A 23,548-nucleotide genomic window follows, 5' to 3' on the forward strand; every position below is an offset into this window, starting at 1 on the left:
CTCGAAACGCGAGCAATGATTGGTCCAGGCGGAGAGGGCGGGGCTACGCGGAAAATCTCCCAATAAAGAGGCGAAGGGCGGGGCTTCCGCGTCAGCCCTGGGCAGCCGTTGGCTGTCTCTGGGCTTGGGCGGGACTGGGGCAGCGCGCGAAGACTCGAAGCGGTTTCCTAGGTGGTTGTGCGGCAGGAGCGCGGGGGCTGCGGCGGGCCGGGGCCATGGCGGCGGCCCCCGCTGAGGTGAGTCCTGCCGCTCCGCTCCGCACAACCGCCCCGGTGGCGGTGGCGGTGGCTGGCGGCCTGCCTGCGGCCTGGGGGCTCCTCCGGCTGTGGTGCGGCAGAGGGCCGGGAGGGGCAGCGAGCGAGGTGGCGACGGTGGTGGCGCCTCCTCAGCCGCCCTTGAGCCCGGGCGGCACCGCGCCGTCTGCGGGCCCGCTCCCCTCCTCGCAGACTACGTTTCCCAGCCGAGCCGGCGGCCGGCCCTTCCGCCTTGCTGCCCGCGGTGCGCCCTGGGAAGGCTGCGCTCGGCCTAGCCCCGCGGGCGCGGTGCATGGCGGGAAGGCGGTGCCGGGCCTGGGCGGGCGCGGGGTGTGCTGGGCGGGACGCCCGGGCCGGGGCGGGCCGGGGCCGACCCTCAGGGCCGCCCCGGGAGGGTGGCCGACCCCCCTCCGGCCGATCGCCCGCCCGCCCTGGGCCGCCTCTGCGGCGCTGGGCAGAGCTGCGAGCGCCGCCGGGCCGCGGCCGTGCTGGCCTGCCTCCCCTGGGGCGGCCGGGGGGTGTCAGCCCTGAGGGGGGCCCTGGGGCGCAGGAGGGGCCCGCCTGTTGCAGCGTGCCCGCACGCCGGGCTTGGGCACCCCGCCACGGGGGTCCTTTCTAAAGAATCCCCCTAGGTGTCTGCTGGTCCCTCTTTAATTAATTCAGGTGAAATGCGGGTGTGGGAGAATAAAGTTTTACGTTTCTTATTGTCCTTTTCATTCTAAGAATTTTGAATTATAATCAGTGGAGATCAGCCAGTATGTTGGTTCTCTTTTTGTGCACCAGCCCACTTTAAACGTCTTTAAATACTAATATAAGTTAACGTAGTGTAATCTCTCTTCATGTAAATACCACTTACTACTTAAACTATAACGGTATGTGCTTATATGTATGAAAAACATAATGATATGTGTGTTTACGTATATGTTTGTAATTGTATGTATGGGGTCAGCCAAGGTTTTGGAATGAAGTTAAGACACCAAAAGTCATTACTACATAAACAACATTTATCAGAGTAAGGAAAATTTTATTTTGCTTTGTAGCTTCCGTTGAAAGACCTGAATTCAGACTTGCAGAAAACCCTTGATAGTGACTCTGACAGCGGACAGGGCAGCTGTGAAACAACCTCTCCAGGTCACTTCAGCAAGGGGGTACCGTCTCTTGATGACAGAGGTCTGTAATATTTCTATGAATTGTGCCTGGTGGTTGTTGCCTTCAACGGTGCAGTTTTCATTTTATAAATACCTTTTTAAGAAGTTGTTATTGCTTGACTTGTATGAATCCAAACTGCCTTTTTTGGTGCTCAGAATGTGGGCAGACATCTGTAAATCTCTGAAAAGCGTTTTTTGAGGTACGGAAGGGGAAATAGTAAATGGGATGTGAGTGTCTTAATTGCTTATTTCCTTTCTTTTTATGATTTGCATAACCTATGTACTTATTTAGTTACTTACTGTGAGTTTTATTACTATTTTAAGGCAAGTCACTAACCTGTCAGTGAAGAATTTTCAGCTCTGCCTTTTTATTGAAGGTTAGAAACTTGTAACATCAATTTGGGTCAATTATGTGCTGCACTACAGGGAGAACTGGATTTTGAAAACTTGACTTCAAGCTGATTTGCTATAGATGTTGACATCTGTGAAACTTAACGGATATGTAACTTTACATTTAACTGATTGATTGTTAATTAACTTGTGGAATATTCCATTCCGTAGCAGGCGTCATTTCTTTTTCTTTTGAAATATTTTTGTCAGATTCAGAGGAAGAGATTTTTATACGTAAAAAACCAAAAAGCAAGAAGGTGCTTCAGGAGAGTGAGAGCGAAGATGGAGAGGATGGTGACTCTTTTGTGCAGAACGATACTCTGGATGGAGACAAGGAAAACGGAGAGGAAAAAGAGAACATTAATGCCCAGAGGAACAAGAAATCTCATTGGATTCGCCAGGGTCTGCTAGACAGTGATGACAGTGACACTGGTGACCAATTGCAGATTGAAAACCTTGAAACAAGCAGAAAGTCTGGCTTGCCTGAGAATGAGTTGGAAGAGGAAAGACCCCTAAAATCTGGGAAGAAGTACAGAAAACATAAACATGATTTTGAAGAAGAGACAGCAAAAAAAGCTGTAGGGAAATCAAGAAGAAGAAAGGAGAAGGAGAGAAGAATTGAGTCCATTAAACAGCTGAAAAAAGAAAAGAAGCCTAGAGCAGAGGTATGTATTGGCAGAAAATCGCAGATGTTTTCTCAACTAAGTTAAATTTATTACTGTGTTTGGTTATTGTGTTTCAATGCTTCAGCATTGCTGGTGTCCACATCCCTACAGCAGGTGTGGTATCCGTGGGGATGCATGGAACACCGGATAAGTCTACTGGTTTCATCTGCAAAGAACAAACCCTAACACTCGATGGTTTAATGTCAGTACACGTTAAGCCAGGCAGAAATTCTTTGAGTTCTTTGGGTTTGTTGGGGGTTTGCTACATGCACAAGCAGCTTGGATTGGTATTTCAGCTTTGCTCTACATTGCTGTGCCAGTTTCTGGAGGAGGTTTTGGGCTACTTTCAAATTGGAATTCTGGTCTAAATAAATGGCTGCTTGGGAGGTTGCGTATTGTTGCTTTTATAAAATGCCTATTTCAAGTGTTAATCTATTCTCTCTGGGCCCTGTTGGTCTTCAGTGATTATTGAAACTCCTTACTTAGCATAGACCTAGGGAACACTGCTCCATGAATTACCTTATCAGCTTTGCGGTGCTGTGAAGTGAATATGACTGGCTTACAGGGCATACAAGATGCTAGATTAAAGATGGCATGTACTTTTTCTAACTTCTTTCATCAAGTAGTCTTAATGTCAAAGAACTGAAGGGGATGTTCTGAAATGAATTACACAAATACTTTATTCTTATGGCAAGCAGGTAGATGGTGGTGAGAGGTATCCTTTTAATGACAGTGGATGTCTTCTTGATGATAAAGAACTTTTTGATAATGGCTTAGAAGAGGAAAACGATTACCCCCCAGAGGATGAAGAGTCGATAGAATCAATACGAGCGGCAGTGAAAAACAAAATAAAAAAATATAAGGTAACATTTGATAGTGATACAAGATTATTGGTTATTAGTGGGAAGTATTGTACCTGAGCATGCATTAAAATTCTTTTCGACAATGACACACTTCTGCTACGACAGAGGAGAGAACAGTCCTCTGCTTTTTGTTCTTAAAGATGGAGGGATGTTGTCCTGGAAAGTTATAAAGATAATGGTATAGTAGGAGCTTTGGAAATCTACCGTAAGTGTTTTGCGGGATTTGCATTGGTTTATGAGAATACTTGCTGGTTTTGCTGACCACTGATGATTCTGTACAGTTATCTTTTATTTTTGACTTGTTTGCCCTTGGTAGTGCCTGTGTATCTAGACAAATAAATAAATCTCTTTTTATGCACTGTAGAACAAAGAACGGTTTTCTGAGGGTGAAGGCTACAAACATGTATTTGATGATGAGAACGAGGAACCTGTATTAAAAGAACCAAAAAGGAAGGTGAAGTATTCTTTTTAAAGCTCTCCATTGTTTGTTGTAGTGACTCAAATGTTTTTGTATGCACATTGTCCAATGTTTTGGTGATTTGCTATTTTTAATCTTTTTTTAACTGTCTGCTTTATTCTGACTCCTTTCTGTTTGAAAGGGAAAAATAAGCTATTTAGAAAGTATAGATAGGGTCCCATATTTTGTTTTCTGACTTCAGCAGCCTTTCTTTTCTTTCCTTAAGGAGCGGAAAGCAGCAAGGTTAAGTAAAGAAGCCATTAAACAACTACATAGTGAGACCCAACGACTTATTAGAGGTAAAACTTAACTTCTTTGTATGTGGAGGGGTATAAACTCTTCAGGGGAGAAATTGAAAGAATTTACCCAAAAGGTTAGAGCCTTCTTTCACCTAGCATGAGTTATTTAGGGTTGAGGGGTGTAAGACCATTGTTATTCAAAGAGCTGTTAAAAGATATCTTTGTAACTAATGAAAAGCAATCATTGTGCAAACACTTGAGCCTGTAAACTTGTTGTGTAAAGTTAGTGCAGTATTTAGAGAGTTTGATAGGCATGTAATAAAATGGAAACTGGTCCTGCCATTCTGATATTAACATCACAGTTTGTTTCCTAATGAATCCATGGACGTGTTGCAAATTTGGTCTTCAAGACTGTTGCTGTTGGAACTCTTTCCCAAACGGCAGTGTTTGCCATGTTCAAGTTTAAACTGTGCTGTTTGTGCCTAGTCAGATGTCTTTGCTGCAAAATACTTGTGTCAAGCTTCTCTGAATTTCAGAGGTATCAAATAAATGCCTTGGATGACGTTTTACATTTTCTTTTGTCTCCTTTCTCTGGTAGAATCGTCTGTGTCTCTCCCATATCATGTGCCTGAGACCAAAAGCATTCATGACTTCTTCAAGCGTAGACCTCGACCAGTATGTCAAGGAAATGCCATGGCATTGCTGAAGTAAGGACTTAAACCTTCCTCATATTTTTTTTCATAGATTTTGAGGATTTCCCGGCTTTGCTTTTGAGGGTAACCAGGCTTCTGCATGCTATAGGTGTTGTATGCCATACACACCTGCTCTCTGTCCAGTCACAGCTTTTTTTCTGGTTTAATTTTACCTGTTGCTTTGACTGGAAAGTTTTATTGGGAAACTTTCTTAGGCTCCTGCGAAAGTCTAATGGAGAGTGGAGACTAACAGTAGCTAGTGTGCACGGCTTCTGCTTTACCTATTAAACTGTCTTTGTCTCAACCCACGAGTTTTCTCATTTTTACTCTTCTGATTCTCTCCTCCACGCCACTGGGGGAGCGTGAGCGAGTGGCTGCGTGGGGCTTAGTTGCCAGCTGGGGTTAAACCATGACAGCTCCTTTAATTCTGTGAACACCTGGAAATTACGAGTATGTCACTGTTAACATAAGGCAATGCTGCACTCTTGACACAGTCATACTATTGAAGTAATCAGAGCCTAGTAGTAACTCCAGGTGAAGTAACATGCTCATGCAAAGTTACTTTAACGTGGTTTAGGCTGGACCCCAACATTTTACTTGGACTATTTCTTCTTTTGAGTAATGTGTAGTAAAATACTTAAGCTACTGTAGTCACAAAATCTTTCAGGAATTTTATACTGTGATAATGTAACCAACTAGTATGAACTCTTTACGCTACTCTGCGCTTCCTTATTTCCTCAGAATGAAGTTTTCCAGACTTCTGTCATTAATCTCTTCCTACACATTAATCACAATAATTAGAAAACTATTTCTTTCTCTGAGTTTGCTCTCAACCTCTTCTTCCCTTTCACGATAGCCATGGGTGATATATTTCTTTCTGCTTTCATTAGGTCCACTAAATACCAGCTATCCCTAAATGACGAATCTGCAGACACTAAGAACTTGAACACGGATTGCAAAGATGGGCGAATCGAAGGTGATCAATCGGCAGCTAATGAACCAGAAACAAGCCTGGGCAGAGATGTTGATACTACTGTGAACGGGCCTCTTGCTGATGTAGGGAAGAACTTGACAGAAGACCATGCTGAAAAGCCCAGGCAGGACAGTGATGATCCTCATACAGTTAGGACTGTAACAACTGATAATAATACAGGAGAACAGCAGCACTCTAACTTCCTAAGCACTGATTGTAGTGAACAAAGAGAGAATGAAATTCCTCCAGCAGTTGGAGGAGATGCCCTTGAGCAAAGAGATGAAACAGCACCAGACTTAGAATGTGAAAAAAGCAATCAACAAGTGGGGCCCGGACTGGTGGCACAACCCGAAAAAGTGAGGAAGTCCAAGTTGGAAAAACTTCGTGAACTGGGAATAGACCTGTCCATCAAGCCAAGAATCTGCTCTGGCAATGAATCCTTCATAAACCTCGATGAATCTGATTCAAATAAAGGTATCACTTTTATTGTTGTAATCCTGTCAGATCTGTCCGAGTAAGCAGAGTTACTCTGACTTTAACTGGAAAATCTCTGAGAAATGTTTAGGTGGCAGAAGTCAGGCACGTTCTCTTACTAGTACAGATTCTTTGCTTGATGTTGGTACCCATTTTCTTTCAGCTGATGTTTATTAGTGAAATTCTGAGTCCTTCATATTTGAAAGCTTGAAGGAATGCTCAGCGATAACTATTTAATGATGAATGGTTTATTTCCATTTTGCTGTAGTGAATTATATTGGTACTTAAAGCACATGGGAGCACTTTTTGCAAATTGATTCAAAATGAGGCATGCAGTAATTATCTGGAAACAAAACTGGCCTGTGTTCCAGAGTGTTTACCACTGATTTTGTTAAAAGGCAAGGCTGGATAGCAAGCAAAAATTTACTTTTGTAGCAAGAATGTTTTGCATGTCTTTAGGTACTGGAATTTGAACGTCTATTCATCAATACTAAATAGTTGGCCTTCTTTCAGGGAAAGATTGCACATGATTAGGCAATTTTATAATTCCATTAAATCTATTATGTATTAAGAGGGTATCTGGACTGGATGCTACTTCTGTGCATGCGGGAAACTGACCTCTGCCAAGAAATAGTGTTTTTGTCGGCCATCAGTCTGGTTTTACATACACGTGTTAACAGAAATTTAGAGATGCCTGGTGGCTGGAAGGCTAGACTGGAAGTCAGTTGAGGTCCTGTGGATAAATCATAGTCAATGGTAAGGTAATTTAATATTAGCTAATATCAACTAAGTACAATGTACAGCAAAAATATTATGTAATGGTTTATTGTTTTGTTAGTCAAATAGAATGGTTTTGCAAATATTTTAATATTGGAGATTTAGAGTGTTTAACTAACTTCCTTTGAAAAAATTCTCAAGACCTACTCTTGATATAACTTTAACACTCAATGCTTTTAAATGCGATCAAATTAATTTAATTTGCATTTTGAAACTTAATTAATATGTATTTAAAGAATTAGAAGCCTTGAAAGCACGTTTCTTGAAGCACACTCTTCGAACGTCAACATCCAAAGTTGAACGGACCATAAACATGAACATTATTCGTAAGGAGACTACATCTGAAGGAAAAGAGGAGCTGAAAGCCGATGTGGTACCAGCAGTATTAGCTGCAGAGAGCCTGGATGAAACAGTCCACACAAAGCCAGGTCAGTTTGGGAGGAGAAGTGATATGGTTGAATTGGGAAACACTTTGTCTTTTTTCTCTCTCTTATTTCCCCCTTTCCCAACACTGCCCTATGAAATACAGATGAAGGGATCTTCATCTCTAAAATTAATATGTATGTTCTCTCAAATGGATAGCCCTGTTTTTAAAAAAGAATCTTAAAAAAGAATCTTAGATAGCACCTCTTAGATAGCACTGGCCAGCATAGAACAGCCTCCGTCAGATCTTTGTGACTGGTTCTCTGGGTTTCTCCCCATCTGTACCAAAATCTATATAAACATATATCCACACCGTTGTTTTCCATCAGCCTCTGAATGTAACTCTCAGACTTCTTGTGAACTATTACCACATATTAGATCTCTTGTGCTTCCTTATTTCTATACTGCAGTTTCTAATAGAATTGTATGTATTTTCAAACAAAAATAGATGTGGAATGTGACTCTCCCATAGTATCCGTTAAAAGAAATAGATTATTTGGCTGGTTCTATGGGCACGTGTTATTTTTAGCTGCTCTTAATTATTTCATGTGCTATAGCACATCTGCCCATGGCAATCGGATGCTCTTGTTCCCAAAAGACACAGACCCTATTCTCCTTCAGAGTGCTGCACCGGTGGCATTGATGGATAATGAGCAATCTTGATAATTCATGAGACTGTGTGGTCTCTCTAAATTGAGCTTATTGAAACAAACTGCTCTAGCTTTTAGCTGGCAGATCAATTCATAAAAACATTTAAAAACAAGTATTTTAATTCGCTTTTTATGTGTGTAGTTAAATTAGATTGGATGCTTGAAGGCAATGAAGTTAAGGGTTCACTAATATATTAATTTATTCATTTCTATCCAGGTGAAAAGCTACAAGCACTGAAGGCTAAACTCCAGGAGGCCATGAAACTCCGCAGGACTGAGGAACGCCAAAAGCGGCAAGCGTTGTTTAAACTGGATAATGAGGACATGTTGGAGGAAGAGGAGGAGGAGGAGGAAGAGGAGGAAGAGATGACAGATGAGTCTGAGGAAGAGGAAGAAGGCAATCATGAGGTCTGTATCCAACATTTTTACATAACCTAGTCAGCTTCTCAATTCTGCTGCCTCTTCCCAATGAAATGAGACTTTTGTAAACTATTAATAGTAGGGAAATTGCCAAGAATTCTTCCTAGAAGCAAAAAAATTGCTACACTGAGCATGTTCAGGGTTTGGATTGTCTGGAACTGAATTTATTAGTATTTTATTTGTCTAAACAGTATTAAAAACAAATGTAAACATATAAAAGATTCTGCTGCCATTTTCTTTTTGTATCTCCTTGGCTCATTGCTATCACTGGCCTGATCTGGGGTAGGGTTTGCCATGGCCTTTCCTTTTTAAAAAGGATTTGAGCAGCTTGGCTGTTTCAAGCACCTCTGTCGGTTGTCGCAGGGTGGGATAGGTGCGTGTGAGAGCTGTGAATGTCACTCAGCTCCATCCTCTGTATGTTAAAATGTTTTCTTGAAAAGTATGCAAGGAAGCTGACAGATCAAAGCCATAATCACCATATCCCTGCTATGTTTGGGCATGGTTTTTAGCATGTGGAATTTCTGCTTGGTGAAGCAGAGGAAGATAATGAAGATACAGAAGAGAAACACGTTGAAGATGGCGATAAAGAAACCGACAAAGAATCAATCGATGGAGAAAAGCTGGAGAAATCTGTGCACTGTGATTCTGTTCCCAAACCACCTTCGACGGAGTCTACGTTGATGCTTTTTAAGGACAGCTCCTCCAAAATGGGGTAAATAAACCAAGCTTTAAAGATGGTTCCTGAGCAATTTTAAATTTGATCAATACACATAAATGTTTTGACTTTTTACAAGTATTTTTTCCTGTCTTGTTCCAGTAGTTATGTGTATTCATATATATTTTCTTTAGAAAACTTAATGACTGTAATTGTTGTTTAGTGGAATAACTTGTTTCTTAATCAAAGTGTACTAGATGTATTTTTGTGTGTTACCTTGTTTTTTGCAATTAGGTTTGACAGACAATCGCAATTCATCTTGTATATATTAACAAATACATTTTACTTAATGAATTGCAGATATTCTCTTCCCGATGAGAAGCTTGAAATGGAAGAAGCTGCAGACAAAGGACCTACCAAGTTAGGTAAAGTAGAACTATTAGCGTAGCTAGCATTTTTTCACATGGCACACGTAGAAGTTTCTATTTGGGATTGGTATTTAATATTTTTGTTATTTCATCACCTGTATAGTTATACAGTATGACTGTATAATGTATGTACAGTTTAGACTGATGAAAGAAATGGGAGGGCTTGAAAAAACTAGAGAAGAATAAAGTTCAAAATGATACTGGAAAAAATATAGAAAGAGTTAGAAATCAAAATGAAATTGAGTAAAAAAGTGCAATATGCATCCTCTATGAAGAAAGAAATCCAACATGAGCACAGAAGAATGAATTCTTAGCAAGGTGTGTGTTGCAAAATAGTATCTTGAGGTTTTACTGGATCACAAAAAAAGGTAGTTAAGCACTGTATTTAAATATTTATTTTCTTTTCAGAGGATGATGATTCATTTTCTCTAACAACACTAGCAAAAGAGAACAGCCATAACAGCAGCTTTGAGTTGATCGGCTCCATGATTCCATCCTATCAGCCCTGTAACAAACAGATGTCACGTGGAGGGAACTTTTTATCTGCAACAGGAGGTTTCAGGTCACCTTCCCCAGGTTTTTTCAAAACAAGCTTTATCAGCTCTGCTTCCAAGGTAAGGTTCTTGGTCCTATTCCCGTCGTATATTAACACAATGGGTAGTGAATAAATGTATTTTATCCTGACTGTCATATCTATCAAAAAACTAATATCAGAAGAAGGCATCTAGCGAAATGCTTTTATATGAGTAAGACTTCAGAAAAGCAAACTGTCCCTGGAGTTTAAAACGTCTCCACATTGGAATGGATAAAAATGACATTATAAAAACTTAGAGCATCTTTTCTTTGATGTTTTAGATTATAATCTGGTTTTGGTATCTAAAATATGTACATCATAAATATATTTTTTTAAGCGTACTTACATGGGCTACACAACATGCAGATGTCGGTGAACTCCTATGATTTGTCAGAGTAGTGTGGCCATACTTGACTCCTGCATGGTGTTAATCCTTTAAAACAGCTTTAATGTTTTATCCCATTCTTGCTTTTGACTTCTAGGATTGCAAAACAAATAACTTGTATATTTTTACATCCCTTTGGCTAGAGCTCAGGAAAGACGTCTGAGCCCTCTCTTCCCATAGAAGATTCCCAGGACCTGTATAATGCCTCTCCTGAGCCGAAGAGTTTATTTCCAGGGGCTGGGGAGTCACAGTTTCAATTTTCTCTGGAAGATGACACTCAGAGCCAGCTGCTTGATGCAGATGGGTAAGTAATAGATGTAAAGGATGACCTTTTGTGCCCTTTAGCAGAAATAGGACATACAGACCAGCAAGATTTTTCTAACTACAGACTTTTTCTTTCAGGTTCTTGAATGTTGGACAACATAGGAATAAATACCAGTCCTCAAAGCATCAGCTGACTCTGGCTAGTATGGATGAGAATGCAATGGATGCCAATATGGATGAATTACTGGACTTGTGTTCTGGACAGTTTAGCAGTCAAGCTGAACACGTGCCAAACACCAGCAGCAACAAAAAGCAGAACATGGAAGAATTGCTCAATCTTTGCTCAGGAAAATTTGTGTCTCAGAGTATGTCCCGAATTCTGTTTTCAGCTTTGCTGGTTACTTGATTTATAAGCTTTACGCTAAGGTACCCTTTTTAGTTCTGGGAACTAATGCAGAACGTGGAACTTCCGAGACTTCTGAGAGCTCTAACAATTTGTTGCCTTTGTGGGAGCATGCTAACTGTCATTTCTAGGATGCTCTCTGACATTTTAAGAGTGGAAATATATATCTGTCTAGTAAGTTGTCATCTTATTACGTTTTGTAGCAGGTTCTCCAACATGGGCATCTTCAGTATCTTCCAAGGCAGAAAAAGACAGTGACATAGAAGATCCGATGGCAGAAGCTCTAGCACTTTGTTCAGGCTCCTTTCTTACAGACAGGTTAGCGTTGTTCTTACTAAAATTTACAAAGGCTTATTGTGGTAGCTGTCTCGTTTCACTCCTAATGTGTTTTCTTATTTGACGTCAATTCAAAATGCTGTAAACAAACTGTGGTCTGTTTTGGACTTAAAGCAATCACTCTAAATCAGCAGCATATACTATTTCCCACAGCTACTGTGAAGGGAAATCCATCTTTGTCTTTCACTGATAGTGAAAGAAGTGTTGAAGAACTTTCATCAAACTGAGAAAAGATTGTTAGAATGTAGGACTTTTGGGTTCTGTTCTGGGCTGTTGCCAAACTACGGGAGCCATAACCAAATGTAAGGTGGATACTTGCATTTTTTCCATTGATTAAACTAGAGAGCTGTATGGCTGCCTGACAAAAGGATAATGAGGCTTAACAAATGGGAATGTTAGGGGGATCCAAGAGGAATTTTAGAGGGAAACAAACTCAGAAATTAGTACTTTTCCCATGGTTTCTGCAAGCGAAGACCTGAGGTCTTAAAACATCAATGCTGATGGGGATTTGGGGCATTTAAAGCTAAATGCTGTTTAGGGACTGCAGCTCTTTGAGCCTTCACAGGTAGTTGCCTGAGAGCAGCTGATGTGGTGGTTGAAATTTTGCCTTGAATTATTGTGAAGCCATCATTGGAGGTGAAATGAAAACGTGTATTTCTTTCATTTACTTTTCCCCTAGGGAAGAGGAAGATGAGGAGGAGCAAGAAGAACTTGGTGATTTTCAGCTTTTAACAGATGACAATGCCTTTGATAGCGAAGAGGTACGAACTGATGGAACAAAGCAACTGCTACAGCGTTCTGACTCTGAGAACTCCATTCATCTACTTAGTTTTTTGAATATAATCATCAATGCAAAGTATCACGACTTCCGTAACAAGCTACTGAAACATTTGCAAGACCAATGTTTGGATCATTTAAAATGTCTCCTTAATATTATGATACACTGGATAAGGCATCTTAGCATAGCAAATCCTCTGAGAAATCTGGTGGTTTAGTCTGTGTTTATTGATTGAAGAATAGAAGAAGCTGTCATTACAAAGCAATCCACTTTCAGAAATCCCTTAATTTCTGAAAACTTCCTCTTTGACAGGATGAAAAAAGTGGAGACAGTGATCCTGAAGAAGCAGAAATTAGCGATGAAGAAGAACTGCTGAGACACAGACAGGGCTTGAAGAAAAAACTGTAAGTACATCTTTTTTGTATCTTAATTGCCAGACGGAACAGAATATTAACAGCACTAGAAATTCAGTCTGTTCCCTCTCTAGCATTAGTAGTTAATGTTTATATAGTGTTGGCTCTGCTTGGTAGTTTTTGTTTTTTCACTTTGGTGCTGTCACGTTGCATGAGTTTGTTGCTGGCGGGCTATAAAGGATTTCCATTATAATTTCCATTATAGATGGAAATCAAAAGGCCGCAATGAAAGCAACGTGACATTTTTTTGACCAAAATTACTTAGTCTTTTCAAAAATCAAAGATGAATCATAATTTCGCATTTAGGATATGTGTTAATTTTATGTCAAAAGATAAACCTTGCTTTCAGAAGATTGGTGTGATGATTATTGGTCTACCAAACTGAACTCTGTTAACGTTCTTTTATAGAAAACTACAGGATTTCATGGAAGATGAGGCAGAGCTGTCAGGGAGTGATGTGGGAAGCGAGGATGAATATGATGGTGAAGACCTGAACGAATATGAAGAAGAGATTATTGATGAGGAACTCCCTAATGAAGCGGAATTAGAAAGTCAAATACAGAAATTACACATGTCAGTGACAGTATTAGTATGTATTTTTGTGTGTGAAGTCATGGCTCTTGGATATAATCTGGACTAACCTCCTCCCTTTCTCCTGTGTTGATAGGAAGGCAATGCTTGATGATGACAAGCGTCAGCTACGCTTGTACCAGGAGAGATACCTCGCTGATGGTGACCTGCATAGCGATGGCCCTGGCAGAATGAGGAGGTTCAGATGGAAAAACATAGGTGCCTTTCTGATCCATAGTTAATAGATGGGGTGAAAGATTGGAAAGAGAGTGTGTGTATATGAAATAGCACTCAGTAGTCCTTCAGAAATAAAGTCTTTCAGAAATAATTTGGGTTTGGGGGGGGTCTGTTTTGGGGTTTGGTTTGTTTTTTTTGTTTGGTTTGTTTTGTTTCGTTTAGGTTTTTTACTAGTCTGCATATTTTATGTCTCTCAAAATTGACAGCTAATTTTTTTCTTTGTCTAGATTATGCTTCACAGATTGACTTGTTTCAGAGAGATTCAGATAATGATGATGAAAATGAACAGTTCGATGAGACAGAAGCAAAATGGAGGAAAGAGCGATTTGAACGAGAACAGTGGCTTCGTGAGCAGGTATGAGTTAGCTTCAAAAAAGGCATCTTGAGCAGTCTTTCTCTATACCATTGCTAGATCTGAAATTGTTAGTTCTTCAAGTTAAACTCTGGAAAAAATACCATTCATAAATGTATCTTTGTTTTTTATCATGAATTCTGCTCTTTCTCTTCAAGTGTTGTACAGAGAGAGAAACTAATTCAGGAGGGAGAGGCAAAACAACTGTGTTCTGAAGCAAGTCAGCTTCAAAGCTGGAATAAGTCTCGTATGCTGGGAGCATAACTTCAAGTTTTAGAAGTTTCGGTATTAGGTCAGCTGAATGAGATACTACAGATTTGCTGTTCATTAATAGAACAAGGATGATAAAGTATCTAAGAAATTGCAATAAACTTTTACAGTAGAAAGCAAATCAAAAAGACTAATTTACATAATGAAAGGACTTGGTCTACTTAAAATACTGAATGAAATGTTCGTTCTTAATATGAACTTTTTCAGTTTTACAAAGTGTCTTCTCTCTGCTACAGAAGGAAAAAAATAAAGAGCAGGAGGAGGAGGAGGAAGAAATTGGTGAAGACAGCCAATTCATGAAACTAGCAAAAAAAGTAACTGCCAAGTCCCTACAGAAGAAAGGTAAGCTGAGTTTTTATTGAAGTGACAATCAAATAAGAGAAAGAAAGCTTAACTTCCAGTCATCACTCGTGGTCTCCAGTGAAGCATGCCATGGATCAGAAAACTCCAGTGTCTGGTTTTCTTACACCAGTCTGAGCTCATGTCTTCCAGAACTTGAAAAGGTAAAGGTATAAAAGCATTGAAAATATGCAACTGCCAGGTTTGATAGTTGTGTGTATTTACTTAATAAAATAGTGTGTTACCTCTTGAGAAAAAGGTAGAGTGGAAATAAATTCCTCTGCATCTTTGTTTAGTCTTTTCTTTGTTTGCTTGCCTGTAAGTTGCAGAGTAGAAGACTGTAAGTGATATTCAGCCTAGCAGTTTCTCCAAATAGCTGTGACATAAGTAAAAACTATGTAATGTAGGGAAAGTAAATTTTAAGTTTTCCTTGGTTGTGGCAAAAACATGACTCCAAGTGTGCAAAGCTTGTTTCAAAACCAAATTTTCCCTTCTAACTGATAGAACTAATTGCCACAGTCATCTGAATTGTATGTATAATTTGTTGCAGACTTCTTTTTTTCCCTACAGTATTTACTGTCTGTTGTCAATTCTAAGTTCTTCAGCATGATATAAAATTTATATTCTTTCAAACGAAGTTCAGAAACTGACATTTTCCTCTTTGTCTCTGCTAGCAAGCCCAGCAGTAGTGGTACAAGACACAACACTATTACCCAGGAACCCGTTTGAAACGTTCAGACCTGCCAGTGACATCCAGGTTGGTAATGGTTCTGAAAAATGGTATTTCCAAACTGCCTGCGTAGAATACAGCAAAGTCAGCTGACCCTAGTTTCTGGCTATTTCTGCTTTTTAGGGTAGTCGGTAATGTTTTAGCAGGGAAAAGTCTTTTCTATTAAGAGTAACTTACTAAAAGAGCCGTCTTGTTCGTGTGAGTGGTTTAACACAGCATTTCTTTGTTCTTCAGATAAAAAACGGGTCTCTCTTGAACAGACCTAAAGCTGTCCTTCAGAAACTAGCAGCAATGTCAGATCTTAATCCAAACGCACCTCGAAATTCAAGGAATTTTGTCTTTCATACGCTTTCCCCAGACAAGAGTGCAGAGGCAAAGGAGAAATCAAAACTTCAGGTAAAGATCTGTGTGGAATGTGCTGCTAATTGTGTAGATTATTTAAACGTACAGGCACTAAGCACTGCCAAGTAGTTAAGGGCATTGCTCTTTTAAATATTCTCTATGATTTCCTAGTATGTGCTCTCACACCAAATAATTCTCTCATAATTCAAATTTTAAACTTTTTGGACATTTTTGTATATTCTAATGTATTCTGCTCCCCTGTAGGTGAAGAAAAGAGGTCCTACTGCAGTAATAACGTCTCTGGCCAAACGGCCCAGGGTAGCGAGCACAGAGGAAACAAGTCAAAGCCGAAGCATATTCCAGTACTTGGAGAGCTGAATATTTCTGTTTGGGGCCAGAGGTTGTATCTCCTCTCTTTGCCAGTTGCGGTTTGATTTGCAAATCTGCCAGCAGTCATCAGGAAGGCAAACATATTGCTGTACATTCTCGTGCTGCCACTTAATCCACAAGTTCCAGTAATTTCCAGGCAATGGTCTTGTTTATTCCCCTTTTGTTTTTTCTCAGTGCTCTGTGGCAAACGAGAGCACAGAACCCATGCTTGGTTTGGAGTGAAATGGTAACTTGGTCTTTCCGAAGCATTAAGGAAACTTACACTACTCTGTATGGTCCTTGTACAATCTCGCGTGTTTCAATGACAGCAGTTTCATCTGAAAATACCATTCACGTGACAGGTATGATGCAGAAATGCTGCAGTTAGCTTAAAGCACAGATGAAGGAGGCATTTCTGCAGTTCTGGGTAAGAAGAAAGCAGTGTTAACTATGGCAGGGCGTATCTTGCTTACGCTTGCAGTACGAAGGTAGCTATGGCTTCCTCCGATGTCTTATTTTCTCTAATGTTAAGCACTTATTAGCTTGACATTTTAAGAAGCTCTAATTTATATTTGAAATGTATACTTTTAAAAAAGGTCCTGGTCTTTTATGAGGCAGTATGATAAGGATTTATTTCCAAGTTTTTATTACTGTTTATATTCTTAGACATGCATATGAATGTGTGTGTGTGGAGAGGGAAGAATGTGAATAACAGATATGGGAGAGGAAAAGAATGTGTATTGGGGTTTTTTATTTGCTTTTGGGGGGGGGGAAGTTGTTTGGTTTGTTTTGCCCAACTGAAGACTCTCTTAAATCATGCGTTCTGTTGTTTTTGTGCAAGCTGCATTCACCCAAGAGAAGTCATTAGTTTCTGAACAGCTAGTAATGAAAGGCCTTCTCAGGAATGAGGAAATTAGATAATGAGGAACCATCATTCACAACTATTCTAAATAGTGTGAAGGAAACTTGGGACAGAATATACAGCATTTCTGACATTTCTGATTACATGTTGAAGGTGTTAAAGTAGAGACCAGATAATGGTAAGACGGTGGCCTGCTCTGTAAGGCTACACATCTTTCTGGGACTCGATGTCCCATGCTTAGGTTGCCGACTCTGTCGGAGAAGTGTCCTGAACTGTAAATTTTGTAACATCGTAAGCATACGCCTGGTATGCTACCTGTAAAATATGTTACTGTATATTATGTTTATAAAGAATTATGGTACTAATTGGAGTGCAATTTTACAATAAAACATGTTTTTAATTTTGGAGGCAGTTGGAGTTAATTTACAGGATTTCACTCAGTTGTGTGTATGCGGTTTTGTTTTGCCTTTTATTGCCAAATGTTTGTCTATCTCTGTCTTTTTTTTTTTTCCATTGCTGCTTTTCTTTTGTAGCCACAACTAAGCCCTTCACTAGGAACAGCTGCAATAATATTGGAATACAACAAAAACACCCCCCCCGTGTTTATTGGAGTGCAAACTCTGAAGTCCTCAAGTCTTCCACTTAGGTTTGCATAAAATTCTTGGCCCTAAGACCATGTTTCTTTTTACTGCTTCAATAGTTTTGGTTTTGTTAGTTCCTAGACAAAACTTCCTTTATCCTTGGCTTCAGGCGTGCATGTTTCAGTTCATTGTAGCAATTCTAATAATTAGTATACCTGGATTTGGGGTGGGAGGTTTAGGGAAGAGAATGGAAGAGGAAGGGTAATTTATCAGATGTTTCTTGAAGAACAACATAACTGAAAGAAGATATCTGAATATCCAGTTAATTCTCTGTCACGGTGTTTCCACTGATTTGTAAGTTGTGCTAATTCAGCACAGATTTACTGGACAAAAACAGTTGAAGCTGCAAAATTCAGCATCTTCTCTTAATTTTGCTAATAATGCCTGCCACTAGAGAGCAGCAGGAGAATGCTCTTCCTCTAGCAAAAGGGGAAGGAAGAATGATTAAAGTTTAAACTATACTGTGACGCCAGGGGAAATTCTTAGAGTTTTCCACACTCTATGGCATTGCAAATGATTAAATTTATTTAGACCTATAATTGCTACATTTTTGCATTAGAAGGTGGTAGCTTGAAGGAGCACTTTTAGAGGGTTGGCTTTGTCCTAGTGGTCTTACCGGCCTCTCCAGTAGTTTTGCTTTCCCTTTAGAATTTTCCCTTCAAAATATGTTTTGCTTCTTCCAGAGCCAAGAGTAGAAAAATATTGTTGGGCCTGAAGAGCTGATAAATGGAAATACATAGCAGGGGAAGATTTCTGGTCACTGTTGTTCAGCATAAACGTTTCTCCCACAAAAAACCCGTTCAGGGTTTGCTAGATGCTGCTGGTAAGCACGACATCGCACCCCAGAAATTCCTTGCATGGGAGTATATTCCCTGCTGTGTTCTGAGGAGGAGGCTGGGGCTGAGTCCTGGAGGAGCTGAAATCCCGGTAGCAGGAGGGCTTGAACCGAGATGCTGCTCCTGCTGCTTATTGTGCCAGACTCCATCTTCCCCACCAGGGACGAGCGCTGTGGGTTTGAGCCTGACCCTTGCCTCATCCATCTCATCCCTCCGGCCGCCTCTTCCAGGGCTCCCCCCCACCTCCCGTCTGGCACGTTAACTCAGCTTTGCCTTCTCATTTTCAAGTATCGATTCAGCTCGCCCCTCCTGGCACTGAGATGATGCTGCTGTGCTAACGGGGAGAAAAATCCCCCCCTGTTGCTGCTGGAAGTGCTGAGAGTGGTCTGGGGCTGGCCAGGCCGGCTGGGAAGGAGGGATTGACCGAGGATCGAGGCAGAGAGGGGTGACGGGGTGGGAATGAGGGTCCTGTGCGCAGCCCTGGGGCAGGGCAGTGGCCCATCTCGGCCTGCGCAGAAGCCATCTCTGCGGGGCCGTCCTGGGCTGAAGGAAGAGCTCCTTCCACTTTGCTCGCGGCTTTTCCCCTCTGCTAGGTTAATGGTTGGGACTTGATGACCTTAAAGGTCTTTTCCAACCTAAACAATTCTCTGATTCTAATCATACCTTGGGTTAACTCCTAGCAGTTACAGCTGAGAGTCGGGATTGGTGATGTTTGGTTTTGGCTTTGCATGAGGTGCAAAACTGGCTGCACCTTGGTAGGACATCAGGGTTTTCATCCGATTAGTGACATGTAATAACTAGACGTCTCCCTGCCTCAGTTTCCCTTACCCGCACGAGGGACAGGAGGAATAAAGCCTTTTGGATCTGAGCTCCTGCTACCAGACTGCCCCACGGGAGCCTTGATGAGAGGAGTGCTGCTACGTATGCGGTATTACCTGCTGAGTTTGCAGAGAGATTGAGCTCTTAGGAACCTAAATGATAGGGAAGAAATTAAAAAAGAACGTACAAGTCGAGGAAGGAAGGGCCTTAGGTCCGTGTTAAAGGTTAACATTGCAGACACGTTTATAATCATAGCTTTCACCACTGCACGGCTCCTCGGGGGCTCAAGGCAGTCACTGAATTATGTTTTCTTTTCCTTTTTTTTTTCCTTTTTGCCAAGAGACTGAAGGGGGGAGAGAAAAAAACCTGTTTGTCTTGTCTAATTTAATTTATGTTATTTATCAAATAGACAGGTTATTTGGGAAACTAGATGGACCCAGGCTAAAATCATCTGTATTTCCAACATGTGAAAAATTATGTCAGAGTGGACACATGAAAAGAAGCGTGCTGTATGTTTTGTGTGTGCTTATCGCCTGAGTTTCTGCACCTCACCTGTCCTGGACCTTTCCTCAGTTGGTCCCAGGCCTGATATGAGGGTTAAAGGACAAAAAAGACCCCCGGGCATCCACGTGAGCGCGGAGCGGGAGGGTGTCAGAGTTATTTACCCTCTCTGGCTCTCACCCCACGTGTTAGCTGGTGCATCCCTCCTCCAGGAGTGAGGAACGGGGCGCGTTTCTGGGCCTGTGAAAACGTCTTCAGCGTGCGCTTGGTTTTGGAATGGAGCAGGTGATGTTTTCAGTACCTGTTTCTTTTCCTTTGGGTTCTCCGTTATTAGAAAAGGAAACACAGAAGATAGAGAGCAGCAGAAATAGGCAGGAATGGCAACAGCCTAACTGAAATGGAGTAGGGAATTCAAGAAATACAGAAATACAATGTAAGAATATAGTACAAGACAACAGGAGCCCTCTATTACTAACAGGCGCGTGCTTTCCTCACTAAGAAAAGGTAACGGGGAGGGGGAAGCCCACCCTGCAGGACTGACGATGCCTTGCAGGACTGATGTTGCCTTGCGCAGGTAGGAGCGAGCCAGCGGTGGCAGAGCCGGGGGAGGACGGCAGCCGGGAGCAGAGCCCGGGGGGGGCTCTCGGCTGTGCAGAGTCCGGCCCAGCTCGTGACATGGAAAATGGCTCTGTCTGAGACTTGTGGCGGGGCTGGGTTTATTAGGTGACTTATAAAGCAAAAGTTTCATTCTATATTAACTATTAGTCATTAATATTAATTATAACATTGCATGTGCTCCGTGTGGCCAGATGTTCGGTCCTCGGGGGTTATTATTTTCTCTTGTATCATCCAGAAGCCCAATTTATGGCTAACTCCAGCTATGCTTCTCCAGGCAGCAGCGATCTAAACCAGCTGTAATTAAAGAAAATGACATAAAAGATTGCAGCGCAAGGGGGAGGGGTGAGACTCAAATCTTTGAGCTTTGCAAGAGATTAATTTTATTTTTAGCTAATATTTTTTTTCTCTGTTCCTCAAGGCTGTTTTCATGCAACATGCTCTGTGCTCCTTCCCTTACAGTAGCCCATTGATTTTCAATATTTGATGATGTTCGTGCATGCAATGATGGAGGATCAGTATCCAAGAGGCGTGTTCCCTTCGGAGGGCGAGACGTGCACGCGTTCACGTGTGTCCTCGCACCCACCCGCCACCCTGAAAGCCGCCTGCGGCATCCAAGCCCCCACCTCTGCGCAGAGCCCGGGCGTCCCGCGGCATCCTGGTGGCTGGTTGTGGCCGCCGTGCCGTGCTCAGGCCCGAGGTTCTGGCTGGAGGGTGGCACGGGCTTACGAGGAGCGGCTGGGGGAGCTGGGGGGGCTCAGCCTGGAGAAGAGGAGGCTGAGGGGAGCCCTCATCGCTCTCTGCAACTGCCTGAAAGGAGGCTGGAGCCGGGGGGGTCGGTCTCTTCTCCCCAGTAACAAGCGATGGGATGAGAGGGAACGGCCTCAAGCTGCGCCAGGGCAGGTTTGGGTTGGATATTAGGAAAAACTTCTTCACCGAAAGGGCTGTCAGGCCCTGGCCCAGGCTGCCCAGGGCAGGGGCTGAGTCCCCATCCCTGGGGGTATTTAAAAGCCGGGGAGATGTGGTGCTGAGGGACAGGGGTTAGTGGTGGCCTTGGCAGTGCTGGGTTAATGGTTGGACTTGATGATCTCAAATGTCTTTTCCTACCTAAACGATTCTGTGATCTTTCTGCACTGTCTAATTTCCAGCTGCCACAGTTCACGGAGATTCAAAGCATAATTAACCACCGAGGTGCTAATGCCACGTCCCCGGCTGCTCAGGATATGCAGAGGTGGTATTTCTACACCCCTATTTTACACGAAGCCTGAAGGGGGGCTTCAAAACTCCCCAACCTTTCACAATTAAACACCAGTTAGAAAAAAATAAAAAGGACTTTTCCTTCCTCCTCCTCTCCAGCCCAGCAAGCCTGGATGGGGCGCAGGGGCCTGATCCTGCCACTGCTCAAGGCTTTTGCGGGGCGGCTCGCCGAGGCACCCCGCAGCAGCAGCCCAGTCAAGGAATCACATAAAGGTTTTTGGCATCCAGCTCTGGTAGCAGGGCAGTCATGACCGCAGCCGGCATATCCCGCAGGATGCACATCCCAGCTCCATCAGCCACGGCTTCAGGCACTCCAACCAAAGGTAATGCAAAACTATCCAGCCCAAAGAAGATAATTAAAGCAATAAGCGATTATACCTGCCATGTGTTCCCTATTTTGCATGACGTGAGGGTGATGCTCTCAGTACAAAGCTCTGAGCAAGGCATCCGGGGGGATGATCTCACAGGCAGAGCTGGCCTTGTTTTGGTAGCCTTCGCTCCACCTACGGGTTTGCTGAGCATGTGTGATCTTCGGAGACGGGATGACACCAGCCCCAAAGTATGATAACAGCTCCTGAGGTGCTGCTGCCCAGCTGCGGGGTGGCTGCAGGGCTGCAAACAGCCCCCAGCCCTACGCACCATGGTCAACCCATCCCATCCCCTTCTGCTGGAAAGAAAAGGAAGGAAGAAAAGATTAGACAGGGTCAACACAGTTGGCAAATACCCCATAACATCTGCAGGGGGCAAAAGCAAGGCCGGAGGAGCTGGATTTGATACTCATCACCCAGCACCGAGGCCCCAAACCCTGCTGAAGTCTGGAGGAGCTGGGATTTGTCCATGCGCTGGCTGGGTCTTGTCCGTGGCTCCTGCTGTGAGCAATGCTGCTGGTGTCTCCAGCTTGAATGGAAACTGGAGATGCCAAAACAGACCCCATCGCGGTGCTGGTGATGACCCCGGTCTGGCAAGACCTTGAGAAACCATCAGGCATCAAAGAAGGGCACAGCAGGGATGCGCCGGGGTTGGCACAGCCGAGGCTGGTGCCCACGGGCTGGCGGGTGAGTCGGGGCGAGCCGAGCACCGGATCTGCTCCGTAAAGCAACAGCTTTGTCCCTAGAGCCGTGCCGTGTTGACCGCGGGGTATTTTTCATTCAAAGTGCTAGAACTCAACAGCAAGATCCACACCCAGACTTGGCCGGGCGCGCTGGCATTGCCCCGTCATCCCGCAGCAGGGGCTCAGCCCCACCGTGCAGCTGCAGTGTCAGCGGAGCTCCCGGAGCCCGTGGCTGCCTGTCCCCGCTGCCAGGCACCGGCAAGGAGGGCGAGCAGAGGGGGGACACGTCCCCACGCGCCCCCGGGGCACCCCCTGAGCCCGGCACCGAGCTGCCTCCCCCGGCGCTCGTTACAGTTGTGCCCCGGGAGGCTGCTGGGGGCCGCTAACGAGGGCGCGGGGCTGATGCGACGCCACCACCCCTGGGTGCCGGTGTGAACCCCAGTGATGGGCGACGAGCAGGAGGGGACATCACTCCCTGCTCTGCCCCGGCCCTGTGGCCCCCTGGGCTCCCAGGGGTTGAAGCCGGCAGAGCCGGTGTCGCTGGGAGCCGCACACGCGTCCTGCGAGGGGAAGAACACCGCTCCCAACATCTGCTTGGCGTTTGTTTGTCTTTCATTCCTATTCCTACCCTACCTCCCCCTCCTCTTTCATCCTTCCATCTGTACTGGCCTAAAAATAGGGCCGTAGCCTGACTTGATCTGCTCCTCGTCAGCCCTTCGTGACTTCAGTGAGATCATGTTTGTGGCCTGGCAAGGAGGGGACGGGACCCGCTGGTGTTGCTTTCCCGCCGCAGAGCAGCGATGCCGAGCAGCCATGCCGGGGTCCTCGCACCCCCTGATTTTTGCTCCACGTGAGCGAACAGATGGGCACTGTTCCCTGCCCCGAGCCCTGGCCCTGCACACCCAGCCGCTGTAGCGAGGACACCTGCATCCCGCCGGGAAGGAGCCTGGCTGGTGCCGGTGCCGGCCGCGCTCCCTCCACGCACCCGGCCACGTGCTGCCGCCTTTTCATCCCTCCCACCCTCCCGTTCCCACGCCAAGCCCTGGCTTTGTCTGGCCACCTCTCCTCGGTTCAGGCCATTCATTTCAGATCTGCT

The 23,548-nt window shown here is 43.6% G+C and overlaps 1 protein-coding gene across 3 annotated transcripts; it reads left to right on the top strand.

Moving 5' to 3' along the window:
• The first annotated feature begins 113 nt into the window (after nt 1-113).
• CLSPN (claspin) lies at nt 114-17,137 on the top strand. Of its 3 annotated transcripts, none has more exons than XM_087760846.1 (25): nt 114-236; nt 1,295-1,424; nt 2,003-2,457; nt 3,153-3,320; nt 3,685-3,774; nt 4,004-4,076; nt 4,615-4,723; nt 5,599-6,155; nt 7,169-7,360; nt 8,223-8,413; nt 8,935-9,137; nt 9,441-9,505; nt 9,917-10,122; nt 10,611-10,771; nt 10,870-11,096; nt 11,338-11,452; nt 12,150-12,231; nt 12,561-12,652; nt 13,070-13,234; nt 13,329-13,450; nt 13,696-13,823; nt 14,327-14,432; nt 15,104-15,186; nt 15,394-15,555; nt 15,766-17,137. In XM_087760846.1, exons 1-25 carry the CDS (start codon nt 216-218, stop codon nt 15,877-15,879), a joined length of 4,017 nt encoding a protein of 1,338 aa, XP_087616972.1. In that variant the 5' UTR covers nt 114-215; the 3' UTR covers nt 15,880-17,137. The 3 variants fall into 3 exon arrangements, with proteins under 3 accessions (XP_087616972.1, XP_087616974.1, XP_087616973.1); XM_087760848.1 differs by having other exon boundaries at nt 11,341-11,452; XM_087760847.1 differs by having other exon boundaries at nt 3,156-3,320.
• Nucleotides 17,138-23,548: the final 6,411 nt, after the last annotated feature.

Source organism: Nipponia nippon, unplaced genomic scaffold, assembly GCF_047370975.1.
Source record: "Nipponia nippon isolate SJK-2023a ecotype South Korea unplaced genomic scaffold, ASM4737097v1 scaffold_23, whole genome shotgun sequence".
NCBI classification, from domain to species: domain Eukaryota; kingdom Metazoa; phylum Chordata; class Aves; order Pelecaniformes; family Threskiornithidae; genus Nipponia; species Nipponia nippon.

Coding starts and splice junctions, on each gene's coding strand:
- CLSPN (XM_087760846.1), top strand. CDS start 216: ATGGCGGCGGCCCCCGCTGAG. Junction 6,156..7,168: donor TGAATCTGATTCAAATAAAG/GTATCACTTTTA, acceptor ATGTATTTAAAG/AATTAGAAGCCTTGAAAGCA. Junction 8,414..8,934: donor AGGAAGAAGGCAATCATGAG/GTCTGTATCCAA, acceptor CATGGTTTTTAG/CATGTGGAATTTCTGCTTGG.